Below are 21,070 nucleotides of genomic sequence, written 5' to 3'. Positions count from 1 at the left end.
CGGGGCTGCAGCCTAGGGGAGGGCAGGCCAGGGGGCTGCTTTACATCTCAAAGGCTCGTCTCCGTTCCGTCATGCCCCTCCTCCGCCCCAGCAGAGGATATTAACCTCATTAGAGAGTCCTTTCACACTCCATGGGGTTCATTAACCCCCCGCCCTTCACCCCAGACCCCAGAGCTGGGAGGATACACCCCTGACACATTAGCACATGGCTGCCAGGTCCCAACACCCTCCTGCTAATGGGGACCCCAGACTTCAGGGAGCCACCAAGGGGGCTGGGGGCATAGGGTCCCCATCACCGGCTCCTGGCCGGGTCTCCAGCCCGTGGGCTCAGGCCCACCCCCACCCCGAGCTGGACCCCAAATCTGCCCATCTCACTCTGCATGGGCGGCTCCCACAGGCCCAGAACTGCCAGGTGGGAATGCTGGATCTGGAGGGTGCTGGGGATCCTCAGCCCTTCCTGGCCAGGGGTCAGGCCCCAGCGCAAGGGGAGCGTTTCTCTTGATACTCCTCCAGGCTGCTCTCCCAGCTGGCTGCCCCACAGCCCCCAGCCCTGCAGCCCAGCGAGAGAGCCCAGGCATGGCTCTGCTGGGCATGCCGAGCCCCATTGGGTGCCCAGCTCCTGGAACAGCCACACGGACACACTCAGAGAGGGCACAAGGGTTTATTCACATCCAGCCGTGCCCGGCGCGTCCAGCACGGCTCCAGGCTCCGACGGGCAGCTTGTTCCTGCAGCTGCCCCAAGGGCCACGTGTCCCCAAGCTGCAGGGCTCCAGACGGGCATCGCGGGTGCTCCAGGCCCGGGGACTCACCCGGGTCAGTGCCGGGGCTGTGCTGGGAGCAGAGCCTCCAGCAGTGAGAGCAGATCCTCTGCAGAGAGATCCTGGGGAGAGACAGGGAGAGGGTGAGCACCAGGCAGAGCTGCCGGCAGGGCTGGGGGGGTGGCAGTGACAGCCCACACCCTGGAAGGGCTCCTGGGCAGGGACAAGGGACTCCTTTCTGTCCCCACTAATGGGATCCCCACAAACATGAGGGAGGGAAGCGCCAGGAAGGATGGGGCAGGCTGGGGGACCCACCTCAGCCGCTGCACGGAGCAGGCTCACCTCTCCATTCCCTACCGCAGGCAAGGCTGTTGTTACCCCAAAACCAGTTCCTGCACTGCCCCACACCAAGAGGACTCTGAGGCTGCCCCAAGGGGGGTTGATCCCTGCCCCACGCCAGCCCCACGCTGAGAGTCACCCCAGTCCCCAGCAGCACGTACCTGGGTGACTGTCCCTGCGCCCACGAACTCCGACAGCAGCAGTCCCGTGTCCAGGACATCGCCAGGGAGATCCGGGGGGGCCGCGGCCCCTGCGGAGTGGGGAGGGGTCAGCCAGGGTGACGCAGTGGAGGTGAGAGCCTTGTTCAGCTCTGAGGAGGTCGCCGCTGCAGGCACATAGGGGGGTGGCCCCCAGGGCTCCGTCTGGATGTTGGAAACCCCAAGAACCTCTGGAGGGGTCCCGGTTGCAGGGATGTAGGAGGGACACCCCCAGGTCTCCATGGCCATGTTCGGATCCCCAAGTGCCTCTGGGAGGGTCCCTGCCGCAGGGGTGTAGGGGGGTGACCCCCAGGTCTCTAAGCCCAGCTCCGGAGCCCCCAGCACCTCTGGGGCAGTGCCCGCAGCAGGGCTGCAGAGCGGTGACCCCCAGGCAGCCGTGCCCACGCCGGGGGCCCCGTGCAGCTCCGGGGGGATCCCCGCCATGGCAGGAGACCCCCAGCCCGCGGCGCCGGGCGGCGAAGCATCGCGGGGCTCGGTGTCCCGGCAGCACCCCAGGCCCCGGGGACACAGGGGACAGTGTCGGGGGGCCGGCGCGCCCCGGCCGAGCCCCAGCAGGGCGGAGAGGTGGGCGATGTAGCGGGTGGCGAGGCGCAGGGTCTCGATCTTGGTGAGGGTCTGCCCGGCGGGGGCCAGCGCGGGCGGCAGGTAGTGCCGCAGCCGCAGCAGGGCCTGCGCCAGCCGCCGCATCCGCAGCTTCTCCCGCTCGCTGGCGCTCTGCCGCGGGACCCCCGCCGCCCCGCCGCCCCGCAGCCCCCTCCTGCCCCTGGGGCGGCTGCCGTGCCCGCGGCAGGGCCCCCGAGCCGCGGCGGGGGACGCGAGCCCGCAGGAGTCGGGCGATGCTGCGGGAGAGCTGCTGCTGTAGCCCTGCGGGTCCGGGGCTCCGCGCTCGGCCCAGTCCTGCAGCGGGGCGGCGGGCAGCGTGCCGTGGGCCATGGCAGCGCCGGGGGCTGGGACCGGAGTGCCGCTGGCTCCGAGCGCCCGGCTTTATGCCGGCCCGGAGGTGTGAAGAGGCACCTTCGCGGCCGCAGCAGCAGCAGCACTTCAAAGGCCGGGGGGCTGGGGGCGGCCCGGGCCGCGGCTGTGAACACGGGGTGACGAATTTCACCCCAGAGGTGTGAAGCTGCTCGGTGCTGCCCCTCGGCCCCGCGCGGGGCGGGGGCCGGGGCTGGGACCCACCCGGGAGCTGCAGCGGGGCCTCAGCGGGTGCTGGGGGAGCTGCAGCGGGGTCCCCGCGGCTCTGCTGGGGGAGCGGCAGCGGGGCTGCAGCACGGGGGTGCAGGGGGTGCCGTGGGGCGTTGTGGGGCTCTCGTGGGCCTTCAGCGAGGTTTGCAGTGGGCCTGCGGTGGCGTGTCCCCGTGTCTCCCTCTGCTGCCCCGTGGCTCTGTGGGACTCCCCCCAGCCGGTTTGGGGGCGCGGGTGTCCCAGCGGCCCCTGGCGGACCCCTCGGGCCGGTGCTGGCAGTGGCGGGGGAGCCCCCTCGGGCGGGCGCGGAGGGCCGGGGCTGGGAGGAGCCCCCCCGGCGCGTTCCCAGGCCCCGCAGGTGTCGGGCCGGCGGGTGTGAAGGTTTCCCGGGAAACGGCCCCGCCGAGGGACGGAAAATCCATCAGGGAGCAAGGGGATGCTTGGCACGGCACGGGCCCCAGAGCTGGGGAGCGCAGCCCGGTCTGGGGGTACACGTGGGGGCACAGGACCCCCCAACTGGGTGTGCACAGCCTGCTGGCACTGTGGGGTGCAGGACCCCCCCAGACAGGGTGAGCAAAGCCCTGGGAATGTGAGGGGCACAGGATCCCCACAAAGCTGGGGGCACAGCTGAGGGGATACAGTGGGGACACAGGACCCCCAAACCGGGTGTGCACGTGTGAGCAGTGCCCAGCACTGACCCAGCCCACCCGAGGCCGCCAGCGCCAGCCCCATTCCAGCATCCAGCCCAGTCTGGGGCGCAGGGGTGTCCGGGCTGCACCCCACGGCCCGGCCAGGCACGGCCCCCTCCCGCTGCCGGCCCCCTCCTGGGCCGCATTAGCTGATGAGCTCCCGGGTAATGAGCTCTGCGCCCGCCGCTGCCGCTTCCCACCTCCCTGTTTGCACAAGTGCTGGAGCGCGGCTGGGCCGGGGCAGCACCGGCCCTGGGGTCAGAGCCCCCGCAGGGTTGGGAAAATCTTTAATTCTGACAAAGAGTGTTTAAGTCTTGTGAATTCCTTCAGCTTCAGCCAGAAGTGCTTAGTCCTGTATTAATGTGTGCAAGTGGTTATCTTAGCCTTAAAGAGTGGGGGCCTGACCAACACTGGTAAGAAGATATATCTCGGCCAGACCACAGAGCTGGGATGTATTCAAAGAAAATAATTTTTTTGGTTTTGGCCTATGACCAAAATCAGATAATTTGAGGAATGGGGTGTTCCCCAAACAAGCACCAGAGAACCTTAAACACCCCTACTCTTATGTGAATAAGCCCCAAAAAGTGATATAAATATGCAAAAGAATTTGTGAGACTGTTTAGCATATGTGTATGAGTTTTGGAAAATGTAATTAATAACTTACAAAGCTTTAAACTAGTCTGTTAGTCAGCTGTGGTATTGGAAGGAGGAGACATCCTCTGCACACCCAGCACTGAAATAAAGTAATGGTACTTTCTAATACTGAACTTACAGTGTTAGAGGGTTTGATTCCCAACTTTTGGTGACAGCAGGACACCCTGCAGCCTCCCCCCCCGGGAGCAGGGTGGGTTCCCCCATCCCTTCAGCCCCTCTCAGTGGAGCAGGGTGCAGGGCCATGAGGCAGCACGGCCAGGGCACCACGACAGAGCTCAGTCAGTGCCCAGCTCAGGCTGTGCCCCGGGAGCCCCCAGCCCTGCTGGCACCCTCCAGGACAGCTCCCTGCCCGCTGGGGAGCCGCCATCCCGGATCAGACCCTGTGCGGTGTCTGGGGGTCATGCTTGTCCCTCTGTCCCTCTGGGACGGGCACCGCTCGCAGGGACAGCGCCCAGGGCTGTGTCTGGTGCAGGGTCAGTGCCGCCAAGCATCCGGGAGCTGGGCAGAGGGCCGGGGACTCTGCCGGGTGCCAGGGCCGGCGGCTCGGGCTCCCGGCATCGGAAGGTCAAGTCCCGGGCTGCGCTGCTGTGCGGGGAGGTGCGCTGCGGGGCGATCCGCTGCGGTGCTGCGGGGCTGGCGGCACGTTAGCATCTCTCACGGCCGTGTGAATGGGTCCCCACACACTTCCCAGCGCCGGCAGGGCCAATTAAGGACCGAAGGAGTCAGATCTGACACCTCTGCAAATGGGCCCGGCATTCCCAGGCTCCTGCCGGCCGCCCGGAGCGGGGCGAGGCTGGGGGAGCTCGGTACCTCCAGGTGGGCACAGAGGCATCACCCCGCACCCCCGGCCCAAAGAAAGCCGGGGTTACCCCCAGGCACGGCCCGCAGGACAGTGCCCAGCCAGGGCCAGACACACCCCGCACCCCCAGCTCCTTCGGCAGAGCGCCCCTGCGTCCCTCGGGGCAGGAGGGGGGCCCGGGGGTCTCACGGACAGCCTGAGGCTCTACCTGGCCTCACCGGGATCGAGACCCTGCACCTCACCACCCGCTACATCACCCACCTCTCTGCCCTGCTGGGAGACACTGTCCCCTGTGTCCCCGGGCCTGCGGTGCTGCCAGGACACGGACACCCGGTGCTGTGGGCTGGGGGTCTCCTGCCATGGCGGGGATCCCCCCGGAGCTGCACGGGGCCCCCGGCGTGGGCACGGCTGCCTGGGGGTCACCGCTCTGCAGCCCTGCTGCGGGCACTGCCCCAGAGGTGCTGGGGGGTCTGGAGCTGGATGTGGGGTCACCCCCTACTGCAGGGACCCTCCCAGAGCTTCAGAGGATTCCCAGCTGCACTGCCCTGGAGCCTCCCCACAGATGTGCCACAGCCACGGCTAATAGGGCACATTCCTGCTGCTCTTGGAGCCTCCCAAGGCAGGACTGATGGACACAGGGCACCACAGGATGCCCGCACCTGGGTCCCAGCTGCCCTCACACCACCAGGTACCCAAAGACCCTCCCCGGCCCAGCCCCTGCTCCTGCAGTCCCTGGGCTGGGGTGGAGGATGGTCCTCGTGGGGTGGGTGGCAGGGGTGCAAGGTGGGCTGTGGTCCCACAGCCACTCACCTCACACAGCTCTTCCCACACAGCTCAGCATCCCTGGGCCCCAGCCAGGCTCATTTTCCCAGCTCCTGCTGCAGCCTGTCCTGCCCCGCTGCACCCCAGCAGCTGTGGGGCTGGAGCTGCCTGCAGCCCTGGACACAGAGCCCACACAGGCACGGTGGCATGGCAGTGGGGCAGTGGGACAGTGGCAGGGCCACGGGTCAGTGGCACGGCCATGCTGCAGAGCTGCACGGGATGGGACAGACCCCAGGATCCTCACCAACGCCGCCCTGCAGAGCTGCTCCCCTCTTCCTCACTTGGGACCTGCTGGCTGCACCCCAGCATGGGCAGGGCTGGGAGCACCCCTCAGCCTGCACCCCACACACAGCCAGGTGCTGCCCACTGCCAGCCCAACCCACTGCCCACATGTGTCCCAGGGCTGAGGTGGCAGAGGGACTCACCACCTAGGCTGTCCCCAGCCCCACTGACCCCCAGCTCCCACCTGCCTGGGCGTCTCATGCCTTCCCTGGGCCCAAAGGCAGCTCTGTCCCTGCAGAGTGGCCATGAGGGACAGTCCCTCCTACCTGTCACAGCCTGGCCCTGCCCCGAGCGTGCAGCACCTGCCCGGAGCAGCGCAGGCAGAGGGTCCTGGTGCCAGTCCCCCTGAGCAGGGCCCAGCAGGAGAGCTCACACGCAGCTGTCAGACAGAGGGGCTGGGGGCTGGCGTCAGTGAAGCCCCCAGAGCCACTTAGCACCAGGCTCCTAACAGCCCGGGGGCTCACAGCCTCGGGCCCTGCCCCGGGCCTGCAGGGCCCCTGGCGCTTCCTACCCGGTGTGTGTCAGTCCCCACAGCACGGCCCCAGCCCGCAGGGTGCCCTGGAAAGTGGGCAAGATTTTATTTACAGCCCAGAGCGCAGCAGCCTGGCCTCCCCCTGCCAAGACCCCGAGTTCCCCGTGCCCATCATGCAGGCGTCAGCCCGTCCCTGGCAGTGCGGGGGCTGGGGCGGCCGAGGGTCCGTCCTGGAGGCCAGGGAATCACAGGCGCCTGTTACTTGCTCCTGGTCTCGCTCTCAAACCAGCTCTGCACCGCGGCCTTGTTCTCCTCCACCCACTTGATGTTAGCACGGGTCTGCTCCAGCGCCTGCTCCAGCGCCCGCGTCCCCGACCCAAACCCGATGTCCTGGTTGTCCTTCTTGAACTGCTCCAGCTGCCAGGCAGAGACGGGGCTGGAGCAGGCAGGGCAGATCCCAGCAGCTCCCAGCACCACTGCACACCCCCCAGGAACACCCCTGTGAGCACTCCAGCACCACCCCAGCACCTCTCAGCTGCTCCCTGGCAGGACACCTACAGCCCCCAGGAGCACCCCAATAGCCTCTGTGAGCCCTCAGCAGCCCCCAACACCACCCAACATCATCCTGACAGCCCCAATAGCACCCTGAAAACCCCCAGCACCATCTCAGCAGCCTCCAGGAGCACCCCAACAGCCTCCAGCAGCCCATGCAGCACCCCAACAGCCCCCAGGAGCACTCTGACAGCCCTTGGGCATCCCTGCCACCACCCCAGCAGGCACCCGGCAGCCTCTGACAGGGACAGAAGCCTCTTGGACCCCTGGGCTCACAAGGGGCAGGAAATCCCCTCTCAAGGGCTGCTGGCAAAGGGCAGCTCTGCCAAGGCTGGGGTCCCTGGTCCCCCGACTCCTGCTGGGGTGCAGCCTCACCTGTTGCAGCTCAAACTCTGAGGAGAAGCGCTGGGTCACAGATAAAATCAGGCGGGAGAAGGAGAAGGAGCCGCCCCCGTACCTGGGAGAGCAGAAGTGTGCTGAGCCAGGGGGAGGGGACAGGGGAAGGGACAGTGCCACCCCCAAGGGGTGCAGGCAGACAGAGGTGCCCCAGCCCCCGCGGTGCTCACTGGGTGAAGAGCGTCCTCCAGTTGGCACGGATGAAGTCCCAGGCCAGGGACTGCCCCACGACGTTGCTGGCAATGCTGTTGATGGTGGAGGTGGCATCCTGCTTCCGGATCTTTGTAGGGTCGAGGGTGTACTGCAGGTACCTGGAGGGGCATGATGAGGGGGTGAGGGGCTGGCAGGGGCAGCGGACACGCCGAGGGTGATGGGCTGGTGGGGACACAGCGCAGTGCCTGCCAGACCCCACACACACCGGCTGAGGATCCAGGGGTCGGGGCTGCAGGAGAGGGCTGTGCGGAGCTTGTCAGCCTCAGACACCACACGGGCCTCCTGGAACTTCTTCCAGAGGAACTGCCAGGCATTCTCCCCGCCCGTGGCCACCATGCTGCAGTAGATGGCTGAGCGCAGGTTCGGGGGGACCCTGTTGGAGTGAGAGCCGTCGGTGCCAGGAGCCCCTCGCCGTGCCCATCCCCGCCACACACACAGCACCGGGGCTTCCCAGGACTCACGGGTTGGTGGAGCTGTTCTGCCACTGGCGCAAGTAGTTGGCAGCCAAATCCTGGCATTCGGTGACACCGTAGGAGCAGGCGGTGCTGATGGCATTGGCCTCGTTGTACCTGGGGGAGAGAGGCCGTGAGGCCTGGGGTCCAGCACAGGGCACCCACCGGCCAGTGCTGGCTGGAGGCAGGGCTGTGCCCCCTATCCAGCGCAGTCAGGGACACCCCAGGGACCCAGCCCAGCCCCAGGGCCACGGTACTCACTGGACCATCAGTAAGTCATCACTGAGGGTATTGTTCCAGTTATTGGTAATGATCTTGTAGTGCTCGAAGAGAGGGGTCACCTGCTTTTTCATGTATTCCTGAGGGCAAGAGGGAGTCAGTGCCCAGTGACACTGGCAGCAGCCCCCACACCAGCGTGGGGGCAATCCTGGCCCCTCACGCCCAGCACGGGCGGCTGGCACCACTCACCGACATGGCCCCAAAGACCTCGCTGCGGTCAAACATCAGCTTGAAGTACTTGAGGTTGGTGAGTGCTGCCTGCCAGGGCATGTATTCCGTCTCCCGGCTCAGGAACCGTGTCGTGTTCAGAGCCAAGGTCACCTGCACGTGCTTGGCCCTGTCAGGGGTGAGGGCAGCGTCACCTCCCCAGCCCCACTGGCACTGCCCACCCCAGGGCACCCACCCCATCCAGCCCCTCACCCCAGTGGCACCCAGACCACCAGGCAGGGCTCACCTGGCCAGGTTAAAGGCGTCGTCAATGATCTGGGCACGGTTGATCACAGGGAAGATCTGAGAGAGCAAAGTCAGTGTCTCAGGGCAGCCTGAGCAGGGTGGTGTGAATGGGGTCCCACCCCACAGCCCTGAGCGCCCCGTGTACCTCGTGGTCAGAGTCAAGCTGCTTGATGAGCTGATTCCAGTTCTCCTGGTTGTAATTGACACGGAAGTACCCAGTGACATTGAGGTTCAGCAGGAGCCAGTTGGGGCTGCTGAGCCTGAAGTCGTTGTTGGTGTCTGGGAAGGGGACAGGAGGCTCTGCCAGAGCTGCACCTCCACCCACCAGGGAGGGCCAGGCTCAGCCCCCACCACCACTGCCTCCCTGGGACCCCTGCCCAGTGCCATGGTAGTGGAGGTGGAAGCAGGACCCCCACTCACGGCCAGGACATGACATACCTCTGACTTTGGTCAGCCAGGTGCTGTTCCTGCGGCCACTGCCTGTCATCCAGGTGATGGGGACGATCCAGGTGTAGCTGCGCCGTGGACAGACAGGTGGTGGGACTGGCCCTCATCCCCTGACCCCTCAGTTCCCAGCCAGCCCTGCCACACTCACTTGAAGACAGAGGGTCTGTCCACAGAAGATGTGGGGTCCAGCAGGAAATGGGCCTGGCTGACGGTGCCGCTGCTGGTGTCAACAGTGACCACAGGGAAGCCCATCTGCAGCGTCCAGCGGTCCATGATGTCGCTGATATTGTAAGGCAGCTGGACCTTGTTCTTGTCCACTGCCTGCGGGGATGGCAGCACCGCTGGTCACCAGGGCCAGGGGCACAGCCAGCGTGGGGCACGGCCAGCGTGGGGCACGGCCAGCGCTGCAACCCTCGCCCAGCATCTGGGACCCCATCACACCTGGCAGCCCCCCGGAGCCAGGGCTGGGGAGGCTGCAGGAGCACCAGCCCCCTCCTACCTGCTGCAGATGGACCCAGAGGTCAGAGTAGATGGTGTTGCTGTAGGAGAAGGTGTGGAGGTAGGACTGTGGGAGAGCACCAGGAGAGGCAGGTGAGCAAGGGCAAGTCTGGGGTGTGGGAGCCCCCTAGAGCAGCCAGGAAGGTCTCTACCACGGGATGCCCACCCTGCACTGGGCTCACTGCCCCCCAGTACCAGCAGCACCTCACCTGCAACCCCTCCTTGAAGATGTTCTCGCCAAGGAAGCTCGAGAGCATCCGCAGCACCGACGCCCCCTGCAGGGACAGCAGGTCAGAGAAGCCAGGGACACCCCAGAGTGCATCCCCACCCCAGGGACCCCCATGCACACCTTGCTGTAGGCAATGCTGTCGAAGACTTCACTGATCTGGGCTGGGGTGTTGATCTCCTCCTCGCGGAAGGAGAGCGGGTGGGAGCTGGCCAGGGCGTCGGTGGCCATCACGTCATGCAGCTCGTTCAGCACCATCAGGTCTTTCTGCAGAGGGAGCACCAGCACCCGCCTCAGGGGCAGCCCTGGGCTGGCTGCTCCCCTGCCCGCCCCCACGCCCAGCGTCCCTGGCACTCACAATGTTCCAGGTGGGCTCAGCAGAGTCAGCACCCAGGTACTCCACGTACGAGGCGAAGCCCTCGTTCAGCCACAGGTCGTTCCACCACCGCAGCGTCACCAAATTCCCAAACCACTGCAGAGGGCACAGCACTGCCTCAGCTGCCAGCCGTCAGTCAGGGCGGGGGGCGAGGGGTGCAGCAGGTACCTGGTGTGCCAGCTCGTGGGCGATGACGGTCACCACCCGCTCCTTGTTGCCGATGGAGGAGTATGCAGCATCGAAGAGCAGCGAGTTCTCCCGGTAGGTCACCAGCCCCCAGTTCTCCATGGCGCCCGCATTGAAATCGGGGAGGCCAACCTGGTCTGGGGGTGGAGGGGTCCCGTCAGTGCCCTGCTGACAGCACGCTGGACCATCTTCCCCCGGCAGTGGGCACCTCAACCCAGTGCCCCGGGCACCCCGCAGCACCCACCAGACTTGGGGAGCGGGTAGGCCGTGTTGTAATGTGCCTCAAAGAAGTTGAGGATGGGGCCAGTGACATTGAGTGCGTAGGCACCCTGGCCCTCTTTGATGGCTTCAGGGCGGCCCCAGATGCGAATCTGGAGAGGAGGGATGCAAGACTCATCAGTGACCCAGGCTCAGCCACCCAGGTGGGCAGGGGTGCACCCCACCCCATCCTACCAGTGTCTTCCCCGAGTTTCTCTCCTTGGAGGTGAACTGGCTGACAATGAAGGCCAGAAGGTACGTGGACATCCGGGGAGTGGTGTCAAACTCGGTGACATACCAAATTTCTCCATCAATCTCCTGCTGCCTGGTGTCTGTAGAGATCAGAGAATCACCCCACAGCCCTGCCAGGCCCCCAACCCCCCAGTGGGGTCCCCCCGCCCCACTCACTTTTGGCAGGCATGTTGGAAATGGCCCCATAGCCGTAGGGGTAGATCAGGGTCACTGTGAAGTTGGCTTTCATGGCCGGCTCGTCGAAGCAAGGGAAAGCCTTGCGCGCGTCAGCCGCCTGCATCTGCGTGGTGGCCACCACCTGCCTGTGAGCCAGCCCCATCAGTCCTGGGGGTCCCTGTGGAGGCCGCACCCCCCAGTCCCCCTTCTCCCATCCCCACTGGGGCAGCATGAAGATGCAAGGGTGGCACAGAGGCTCCACACACTCATCCCATGGTCCTGGTGGAGAGGAGCCCCAAAGCCAGCCCATGCCCTCCACTGCCCTGCGCCAGCCCCTTCCCACCACCACACTGGGCCAGCCCTGTAGCTTCCACCCCGTCCCCTGCCCTCCACCTACTTGTTGCCTGAGTCGTCCGTGTATTCGCTGCGATAGAAGCCAGCCAGGTCATCGGCCAGCTCCCCGGTGAAGCTGCTGGACAGCCGGTACCGCTGGCCCTGCTTCAGGGGAGCGTCCAGCTGCACCACCAGGTACTGGGTGGGAGTCTCCAGCCAGGTGCGGGAGATGGCAGGGGCACTGCCACCATCCTCTGCCTGCAGGGTGGCATGGAAGGAGCCCTGCATGGTGTAGTTCAGCTTCTTGCTGTGGATGAGGATGAGGTTGGTGGCTTCCTCACACAGGAAGACCACACTGCTGTTGCCCTTGAAGATGTACATGTTGTTGGCATCAGGCTTCAGGAAGGGCTGCAGGGACACCTCGTAGAACTCTGGCTTCAGCGTGGCTGGCAACCTCCACCGGTTCCAGGGGTTGTTGGGGGCAGGGGTGGTGGTGCTGGTGCTGGTCCCGGGGCTGGCTGTGGTGGTGGTGCCCACATCTGATATCCCCTTGTTCTTCTCCTGGGCGTACACCACCGAGAGTGCAATGATGGTGGCCACAGCCCCAAGGCCCAGCACGATGGCCACGATTCCCACGGTCTTGCTGATGAAGAAGCCACCTGCCATGGCAGGCAGCAGGAGTGGCACTGGCAGAGACAGCGCTGGTGCAAGCACGGCTTTTAGCCTCTCGCTTGCACGAGGTTTATTAGTCCAAGTTAATGGGTGAATGATTAAATGGCCATGGGGTTCAGGGTGGTGACAGACCCTGGGATGAGCTTTCCACCCGCCCGCTCCCCAGCCTGGCAGAAGCACCACGGCCTGGCGTCGCTGCTGCAGGGGCAGAGCTGGCAATGGGGGCTGGCACCATCGGGGAGCGTGCAGGGGCTGTGGGCCTGGACCCCTGGAGTCCTTCCCCAGCGCTGGCCTGGCCCTGCAGAAGGAGGGACAGAGCAGGTGGTCGCAGCCAGCAGCCACATCCCCACCGTGCTGCAGGGTCCAGTGTGTATCCCCATCAGCCAAGCCCAGATGCAAACTCAGTGTCACCCCATTCACCCTCGAGTGACAGGGTCTGAGCTGCTGCCAGAGGGTCCCCGCACAGCTCACAGCCTGCCCCACCCAGGGAAAGCAGGTGCAGCACGGGGCCTGGCAGCGGCGGGGAAATGTGGGGGGGACACTTGGGTGGAGCTCCCTCTGCCCACAGCCCTCTCAAAGTCCAGAGTCGTGCACCTGGAGGCAGCGGGGTCAAACTCCGTCCTTGTGAGCCCAGCCCCAGTGGGCACAGGTGAGGTCCCCACCCAGGGTGGGGGTGACACCTGTCACACACTGGGAAAAAATAAGAAGTCCTGTTCTCAGGATCTAATCGATCTCTCCATAGGGAGATATGGGCAGGTGTTGCCAGGAGCCACAGCTGGGGCAAAGGGCAAACCAGGATGAGTGAGTGGTGTTCTCAGGGCAAGGGAGTCCTTGCCCTGTCCCTGACAGCACCCAGCTACACCTGCCAGGGCCACCGTGCCTGGCACAAATCACTCTGGATGCTGCCGGTGTTCCTGGCCCTCCCTGTTAGGCACAGCCATGCCCCAAGAACAGAGGTCACTGCTGGCTCTCTCAGTGCCATCCCCATCCTGGCTCTGGCCAAAGACGTTGGGGACAGTCCCCCACAGGCCCAAGGGGCACAGGTGGCCGGGAGGGTGCCAGGCACTCTGCACACCCCCGTCCCAGCCTGCTGGCCCTCCCCACAGCCCCTCGGGCACAGCACACAGGCATCCCCCCCGGGCTGGCCTGGGGAGGGGCTGGATGGAGTCACCGGGGAGCAGCAGACACAGCACCCACACTCCGACTCCCCCAGCCTGCAGGACTCTGTCCCCACGCCCAGTGCACTCCTCTCTGGAGCCCAGCCAGCAGCACACACATCTCTGTCCCACAAGCGGCACAGACGTTGGGCGTCACCCCCGTGGGCACGGGGTTCCTGGGGCGGTGGCCCCACACACCCCACAGGCTGACACCCCCAGAGCCCCCCACACCGCCATGCACCCCCCAGACCCCCCAAGCCCCGCACTGCATACGGGCCCCATAACCCCCATGTACGTGAGCCCACTGCCAGCCGCACAGCCCACAGCCCCCGCAGCCCCGTGCCCCGCTCGGTGCAGCCCAAGGCACCCCGCGGAGCCCCGCTTGGGCTGTGCACCCCCGAGCCTCCGCAGCAGCACAGTGCCCGCTCACCTTCCTGCGCTCCGCCGAGGCCAGCGGGTCCCGCCCGCCCGGCTGCAGCTTCCTGCGCCCCGCGGGTCGCCCTGCCCGTGCTGCTGCCCGTCCGTGCTCTGCCCGCCCCGGCTGCCCGCCCCGGCCCCGCGCTCTGGCTCCGAAGGGAGGACAGCTTCCTCCGAAGCGCCAGGGCAGGAACCCGCAGCTCTCGCCCCCTTAACCTCGTGTCTGCCGGCCGGCGGGGCGGGGGCACGGCCCGGGGCAGCGTGGGGGGACAGCAGGCAGTTCTGAGGGGAAAGGCGGCCGGGGACCGGGCCTGGCTCTGGGAACGCGCTCCGGCGGGCAGGGCTGGGGCTGGGCCCGGCCGAGCCCGGCACCCGCGGGTGCCACAGCCCAGCACAGCCGGGGCAGGCGGTGGGCTGGGGCGGAGAGCCATGCCCGGAGCCCTGCCCGGAGCCATGCCCGGAGCCATGCCCGGCGTCCAGCACCATGCGGAAGCTCGGAGCGGCCAGCCGCTGCCCCCCACAGCCCCTGGCAGGCCGCATGCCCCGCTCGCTCCTGCTGTGGGCCCGCCTGCTGACCCAGCCAGCGCAGCCCCTCCGGGCACAGCGGGCCACGGCCAGCGCCGGGCGCTCCGCTCCGCACCCGCTGCAGCTCCGGGGCTGGGGTTCCCCGGGCTGGGGGCTCGGCCCGGCCCAGACCAGCCTCGGCCAGGGCTGGGGAGCAGAGAGCGGCCGGGCCGGCAGAGGGGCTGCCCGCAGAGGGGGGCCCAGCGCGGTGCCGGGCCTCAGCCGAGCTGCAGGCCGGGCAGCGGGGCCGAGCTGCCACAGAGCCGCCCCGGGCGCTGCACAGGGAGCACGTGTGGCCGGACACAGCCCGCAGCGGCGGGGGTGCTGTGGCACTGCCCACGGCAGCCCAGCCCCGCACCACTCCCTGGCCATGAGGTGAGCCGGAGCGTTCCCCTCCGACTGTCCCAGTCCTGCCAGACTCCGCGCCCCAGCCTCAAGACATGGCCCCGGCACGATGGCTCACCTGCACCCTTCGCCGGCACCTACGAGAGGACGAGGAGGAGGAGGGACAGGAGGAAGCGGAGGAAGAGGAGAGCCAGCGGAGAAGAGGACACAGCAGGTTGCCCAGCTCCTTGACCTCTAGGAGTGCTTATGTGGCTAGTGGCCAGCTGGGGAAGGGTTAAGCCGCAGGGAGGGGAAATTCCTTCCCGGCAGAGTCATGGTTTCCCTGCCAGGGGAAGTGGAGGCAGAACCCGGAGCACAGCTGGGGAGCAGAGGAAGGGCCCCCGGCCAGCCCCAGGGGCTGGTGGCCAGATGGAGCCTCGGCAGAGCCAGGGGCGTGGGGTACGTGGCTGACAGAGCCCATCGGGGTCACTGTGACCCCCAGGACAAACCCTGCTCCTCCCCGGCCTCAGAGCACCCCAGCCTCACCCTCACAGGTCCCACACACCCACAGCAGACACAGACACGGCTTCAGGGGCAGTTTATTGGGACACAGGGACACACTCCAGCAGCCCCAGCCTGGCCTGACCCTGCAAGCCCCCCAGTCACTCAGCTCCTGCCCCTCTTGCTGCCACATCCCCGCTCCAGCATGTCCCCCTCAACTGTCCCCAGGGCACACAGCAGCTCCCATGAGTGACTCCCACCCAGCTGGGGCCCATCACAGAGAGCAGGACCAGGGCAGGGGACAGCCATGGCTGGGAGGATGGAGGGGACAACCTGCAGCTCCTGACAGAGCCGTCACTACAGGCACACTTTCACCTCTGGGAATCCCAAGAATCCCAGGAGAGGCAGGAGCCAACTCTTCCCCACAGCGAGGAGAGGCTGCATATCCGCAGGGAGGAAAGGGGAATGAAGAGCAGCCTCCTTGTTGGGGGACCAGGGAGCAGAACTGAGCCCAGGTCCAGAAGGAGGGATCCCCACCCCGTTCTCTGAGCCCTGTCACAGCTCCCTGCCCTCGGCCACCATCGGGCCCTGTGTGCCACACGGGCAGAGCCCCGGGAGGAGCCGGGGACCCCAGCTCTGCTCAGCAGGCAGCTCCCCAGCACGGGCTGCTCACATGAACTGTGACAGGTTGGGCACTTTGATGTTGATGTCCCCGATGTTGATGTTGCGGGGGATCTCGGGCAGGTTGATGTTCTTCACGGCCGACACAGCACGGGAAGGAGCAGCTGAGAGGCCTCCCTGGGGACAGAGGGACCGTGACCGCTGGCCGCACCCCACAGCCCCTCCACAGCCTCTTCATGAGAAACCTTCAATGGCCCGGGGTCGTTATCCCTGACAAAGGAACCACTTCCACGGGCAGCTCCCTGCACTCTTGACCAGCACCACTGGGCAGGATGTCCCCAGCCCCATGCGAGGGCTCAGGCAGGCAGACACTGGGAATACCCTGGATACCCCCCACGCCCACCCCAGTCCCCATGGGCCATCCCTCGCAGCCCCCGTGGGGCAGAGCCACAGTGTCACTGCTCACCTCTGCCTTCTCCAGCTTGCCCTGGGCCTCCACCTGCGCCACGATCTCGTTCATGTTGGTCTCCAGCACCATCCCGCCGATCACCATCTCCTGCAGGATGTGGTGGACCTGCCAGGGAGGGACGCAGGGAACAGAAGGCTGAGGGCCCGCTCCTGGGAGCATGGCAGGGGCCAGCATCTCCCCAAGGGACACAAATCTACCCCTGCCCCTTCTGAGCTGCCTGGAGAGCGAAAGGGTGGCCAAGGGGAGCCCCACAGCTGCACTTTGCACCTGCACCCCACTGGAGATGACACCCACCCACCGGGCCCCTGCAGCAGCCAGATGGTTCCAGTGGTTCCACTGGCACAGCCTGGACACATGGCTGGTCCCTCCTGGGCCAGGTTACAGCAGGAATGTGTCCTAGACATGACCCAGCAGGGTCCTCACGGGGCAGGACACTTCTCCCCAGAAGTTCCTTCTCCTCAGAAAGCCAGGCCAGAGCCTGGCCTCTTCACTGTCTCTGAGGAAGGTCGGGACTGTGACATGGGCACAAAAAAAGCACACAACTGCCAAGGGAGTCTGCTCCTTTGCTGGCATCCCTCGAGTTCAAGGATGAACAGCCAGGCAAGGCCGGTGCAATCACACAGCCAGAACAGGGGAAGGAACATTGCTGAGTTGCAATCGCAGAAATTGCAATCAGCCCCGAGGTGGCAGCCAGGCTGTGCTGGTGGCTACAACCCCTTTCAGCTCCTGCTCCTGGCTCAGCTCAGCATTGCCTGCACAGTCAGCAGTTCCCAATGAGCCCCCAGCACAGATAATGGATTTATGGGTCCCAGATACTTCCGTGAAAGAGGCTACACACGAGCACGGTTGGGTTATGAGATGGTTTTATGGTTTCACAGAGCCAGGCTGCACTTGTGAGACCTTGTGACTGTCAGGACAGTGCTTGGGAGAATAAAGAACACGAGAGAATGTGCAATCCCAGCAACTGCTGAGGGGCAATCCCAGCTCTGTGAGGTGACCCAGCCCGGGCTCCCCACAGCTCCTGTCCCACTCCCACAGTGCCTGCAGCAGCAACAGGTGTGGGGGACCTGCAGGGCACAGGGTGAGCCCCAGGCAGCTCTGGAACCCCCATCCCACAGCCCAGCCCCAGTGCATGCTGAAGCAGCTGGAGCAAGTGGCTCCCACAGCCTAAAAGGATATGGGAGCATCAGGAAATATTCCTTCAAGATCTGGCTTCAGCCCAAGCTGGCTCTAAACCAGCAGGGCAGAAATCTTGAGCAAGTTTTGTTTTCCAAGCCAAAGCACAGCACTTCCTGAGAAATCTGTGTCCCTTCTGGGACCCTGCAGCTGCTGAGTGCAGCTCACACTCCGCTCCGAGGTGGAAAGCAGGGCTGAGAGCTGAGCACAGCCCACCCTGAGCCCCCTTTGGACAGGGCATGCCTGCAGCTCTGAGGCCGGGGCTCCCAGTGCTGACAGCTACAAGCACTGGTGTCACTGGTGCCTGACCAATGTCCCCCTCCACCAGCCCATGGCAGGAGTAGGACCCCAGGCCCGGCACAGCTCTGGTCCCATGGCCCTGCAGGTGCTGCAGGTGGTGCAAGGTGGAACTTTAGGCAAAAAGAAAAATTACAGAATGCAGCCAAAGCCGCACCTGAACCCCTGCCCAGGGAGACATTCACAGCCCTGCCTGGGGAGAAACTCATGGCCCTGCCTGGGCATCCCAGGGGGGCAACCCGGGCCCAGCAGGACACACCAGCACATTCCCAGCACCCCAAACACCGTCCCTCTGCAACCCAGCTCCGGGAAGCACAGGAACATGAGTACATCTGAGAAATAAACATGTGCCAAATATAGAAAGAGACCGGAGGACCAACTGATAATGGCCAAGAGTTGAGTCAAAGCTGGGAAGCAGCAGGAGCTGGGATGGGAAGGGCTGGGAGAGCCTGGGTGACCGAGCTGGGGCCTGCACTACCAGAAACCCCCAATTCCCATCTCCTGAGAATGTTCCTGCAGGCAGGAGAGGTCAGAGGAAGGGTGACCCCAGTGCTGCTGGCCAAGGTGTGATGTGCCCTGCCCGAGGGCTGCGGGCTGGCCGTGGGGCTCCTGTTTAAATGCAAAGCTCATGTAAAGCTGAGAGCAAGGTTGAGTGAAAAGCTGCTGGGTCCTGCCCCTCCCAGAGTCAGCACCCACAAGCATATCCTGCCCCAGCTGTGGGCAGAGGTTACCTGGGCAGCTGCCAAAACTTCTCCCACAGCTGTTCGGCCCTGCCTCCTCCTTTGATAAACACTTAGGGCAAACAGTGGAACCAAAGCCTGACCTCAGCAGCTGGTAACATAGAGATACCCGAGACCTGCTCACTCCCCCTCCATGCCAGTTCCCCAGTTGGAATCACCAATGGAAAGGGAGCATTTAACTTTTTTTTTCCCAGTGCTCTTCTTTGTTGATATGTTTTTGTCTCCAGCAAAGCAAGAAAATCTTGATCAACAGCAACACAAGCCCAGTACCCTCAGCCAAGCCTCCCCCTGCTCCAAGCTTATTCCTGGCTACCTATCCCCAGCCATCTTCAGCCTTGTGACCCGGGACATGATCTAAGAGGACGCTTCCTGCCCAGGATCTCCATCCAGCTCAAGAGGAAGCATTACAGGCTGTGGCTCAAACCAAAGTTTACCCAGCACTTTGAATTTCAAACACTCCCATTGTTCCTTCCCTTTCTCTCCCAGCAGCGGTAATAAAATGTCAACTCCCACGAGGTGTCACAGCCTGGAGCAGAGGCAGAACGCCCCAGTGCCAGGTCAGAGGCTGCCAGCTGCAGCAGAGCTGGCTGTGCAGCACAGACCCACAGTGGCCACCCGGCCCCAGGGCAGCCCAGAGCTGGGCACGGCTCCTCAGAGCAGCCCAGCCCTCGGGTCTCTCCTGGGCAGGTCACAATGTGAGTGCCTTTCAAAGAACATGGGCTGAAAGCTTCCCATACAGGACCTCAGTCCCCCTAAAGTGACCCCTGCCATCCCCACACTCTCCTGGCCAGCCCCAGCCCAGGAAATGCAGCTCTGGAGCAGCCCCGGGCCCAGCACCCACCTTGTCCATGTGGAAGATGAGGTCCAGTTCACAGACGTTCTCAAAGCACTTGTCCAGCGTCTCTACGAACACCTGGGACAGATGGAGACCAGGCAAGATGGTCACACCAACCCCATGGAACGCTCCAGGCACGGGACAGAGGGACTGGAAAGCTGGAGAAGGACCTAGGCATGCATGTGGCTGAATATGAGCCCAGGTGTGTCCAGGTGAGCAAGAAGCCAATGGCACCTGGCTTGTGTCAGCCCCAGCGTGGGCACAGGCCCAGGGCAGTGCCCATGCCCTGTGCTGGCACTGCTGGGGCCCCTCCAGTGCTGGGGCAGCTCTGGGCCCCTCCTGCCAGGAGAGACCTGGAGGGGCTGGAGCGTGTCCAGAGCAGGGAACAGAGCTGGGAAGGGGCTGGAGAATTCCCAAGGGAGCTAGGAAAGGGGCTCAGCCTGGAGAAAAGGAGGCTCAGGGGCACCTTCTTCCCATATCCTGGTGTTTAAAGGGTGGCCACAAAGCTGGAAACTCCTGTCATACAAGGAGGCACATGGAAAGACACAGAATGATGGGTACAAATTCCTCTTGGGGAGACTCCAATAAGGCTCAAGAGGAAATTTTTTTCCAAAGAAACAGCCAGTGAATAATCTCCATTATGAGAAATGGAAATGAGGAAGTGAGGGATTCCCCAACACTGGGAATTTTTCACATGCCAGGGTGCTGGGAATTGTCTAGGCCGTGGTTTGCCAAGAAAGGCTGGACCAGACAATCCCTGAGGTCCCTTCCAACCTGGGATTCCAGAATCCTAGTATTAATGCTTGGACTTGGTGCTCCCAAGGGAGTTTTCCACCCTGAATGATTCTGTGTGTCTGCTTTTAAAGACATCCCTTCAGATTGCCTTCCCGGCTGCTCCCAGGTGAAGAAGCCACAGGGCCGTGAAGCCCTTGGGGCCGTGGTGGGGAGGGGGGCGTATGTGCAGCCCCCTCCCCACCACGGCCCCGAGGCCTTCTCAGGCCTTTCAGAAGGGCTGACACAGGGCTGGCACGGCCATGAAAGGGCCCTGAGTGGTGCCAGCGCAGCTGGGCGCTGCGGGGACGCACCTGGATGAGGTCCAGGATGCCCAGCTCGCTCTCGGAGGAATCCACGCAGAACACGAAGTACAGCGTGGCGTAGTGGCGGTAGATCAGCTTGTAGTCCGAGCCGCCGAACAGGCTGTGGGGACACGGGCACGGCTGAGGGGCTCGGGGACAGCCCGGCACTCGGCGGGGTGCGGGACAGCCCGGCACGGCCCCTCCCGGCCGCTACCTGCCGCACTCCAGGAAGTTGCAGATGTGGTCATCGCGCTTCAGCACCAGGTGGAAGGTGTCACGGATGATCTGCTGCTGCACCTCTTCTGCCTGCCAGGAGGACACGGTGGCTGGGCACCCATGGCACCCGCGGCTCCGGGCCACACGCCAGTCCCGGTGCCACCCGTGGCTGACCCGGGGCATCCCGAAGGACGCGACCAGGGCAGCGGCAGGTACCGCAGCGACCGCCCTGCTCCCGGGACACCCCCAGCCCGCCGAGCCCCACGGCGCCCCCAGCCCTGCACTGCTCCCGGCCCCGCAGCGGGCTCAGGCACCCCCCGCCGCAGCCCAGCGGCGGCCCCGGCCCGGTGGCGCACCAGGTGCTGGTAGAAGCGGACGAGCCGCGGCTTCCCGTGGTTGTTGAACACGAGGATGGCGTTGATCATCCCGGCGGTGCGTCGGGCGGGGAGCAGCACTGGCAGCAGCACCGCGGCCGCACACCCGCCGCAGGAAGCCCCTCGGCCGCCCCGGAAGCGCACCGGGCTCCGGTGGGCTGAGCCCGGGGTGACCCTGCGGAGCGCCGGGCCGCGGGAGCGACCAAAGCCGCTCCGGGGCGGGGGCGCCGCGCCTGCCGCCGGGGCTGGCTCCTCGCAGCCCGACGGGGCAGACGGGCAGGCCTAGACCGGGATGCGGCGGCCGCTGCCCGCGCCGGGACCACCGGGACCGCTGCTCCC

General features: G+C 65.2%; 3 protein-coding genes across 4 annotated transcripts; all 3 read right to left on the bottom strand.

Annotated features, from left to right (window-relative positions):
• Positions 1-645: 645 nt before the first annotated feature.
• Positions 646-2,248, bottom strand: LOC139597076 (mesoderm posterior protein 1-like). The gene is made up of 2 exons (XM_071442055.1): positions 1,259-2,248; positions 646-880 (listed from the first exon to the last, which is right to left on the bottom strand). Exons 1-2 carry the CDS (start codon positions 2,246-2,248, stop codon positions 815-817), a joined length of 1,056 nt encoding a protein of 351 aa, XP_071298156.1. The 3' UTR covers positions 646-814.
• Positions 2,249-6,010: 3,762 nt separating this feature from the next.
• On the bottom strand, positions 6,011-14,898 carry ANPEP (alanyl aminopeptidase, membrane). Its single transcript, XM_071441061.1, has 21 exons — positions 14,566-14,898; positions 11,357-12,262; positions 10,960-11,105; positions 10,747-10,883; positions 10,538-10,664; positions 10,276-10,430; positions 10,090-10,203; positions 9,855-9,998; positions 9,715-9,780; positions 9,507-9,572; positions 9,156-9,328; positions 8,999-9,075; positions 8,706-8,839; positions 8,562-8,617; positions 8,297-8,444; positions 8,090-8,187; positions 7,838-7,945; positions 7,582-7,749; positions 7,334-7,474; positions 7,143-7,224; positions 6,011-6,632 (listed from the first exon to the last, which is right to left on the bottom strand). Exons 2-21 carry the CDS (start codon positions 11,956-11,958, stop codon positions 6,474-6,476), a joined length of 2,901 nt encoding a protein of 966 aa, XP_071297162.1. The 5' UTR covers positions 11,959-12,262; positions 14,566-14,898; the 3' UTR covers positions 6,011-6,473.
• Positions 14,899-15,009: 111 nt separating this feature from the next.
• On the bottom strand, positions 15,010-21,063 carry AP3S2 (adaptor related protein complex 3 subunit sigma 2). Of its 2 annotated transcripts, XM_071441067.1 has the most exons (6): positions 20,714-21,063; positions 20,356-20,447; positions 20,151-20,262; positions 19,072-19,143; positions 16,015-16,122; positions 15,010-15,725 (listed from the first exon to the last, which is right to left on the bottom strand). In XM_071441067.1, the coding sequence occupies exons 1-6, from the start codon at positions 20,780-20,782 to the stop codon at positions 15,597-15,599; spliced, it is 582 nt and encodes a 193-aa protein (XP_071297168.1). In that variant the 5' UTR covers positions 20,783-21,063; the 3' UTR covers positions 15,010-15,596. The 2 variants fall into 2 exon arrangements, with proteins under 2 accessions (XP_071297168.1, XP_071297167.1); XM_071441066.1 differs by lacking the exon at positions 20,714-21,063 and having other exon boundaries at positions 20,356-20,555.
• Positions 21,064-21,070: the final 7 nt, after the last annotated feature.

The sequence above is a fragment of the Agelaius tricolor genome, unplaced genomic scaffold (assembly GCF_023055355.1).
Source record: "Agelaius tricolor isolate 1412-34295 unplaced genomic scaffold, bAgeTri1.0.p SCAF_16, whole genome shotgun sequence".
NCBI classification, from domain to species: domain Eukaryota; kingdom Metazoa; phylum Chordata; class Aves; order Passeriformes; family Icteridae; genus Agelaius; species Agelaius tricolor.
The sequence above is the reverse complement of the archived record's forward strand: the minus strand, read 5'-3'. Positions and strand labels throughout refer to the sequence as shown.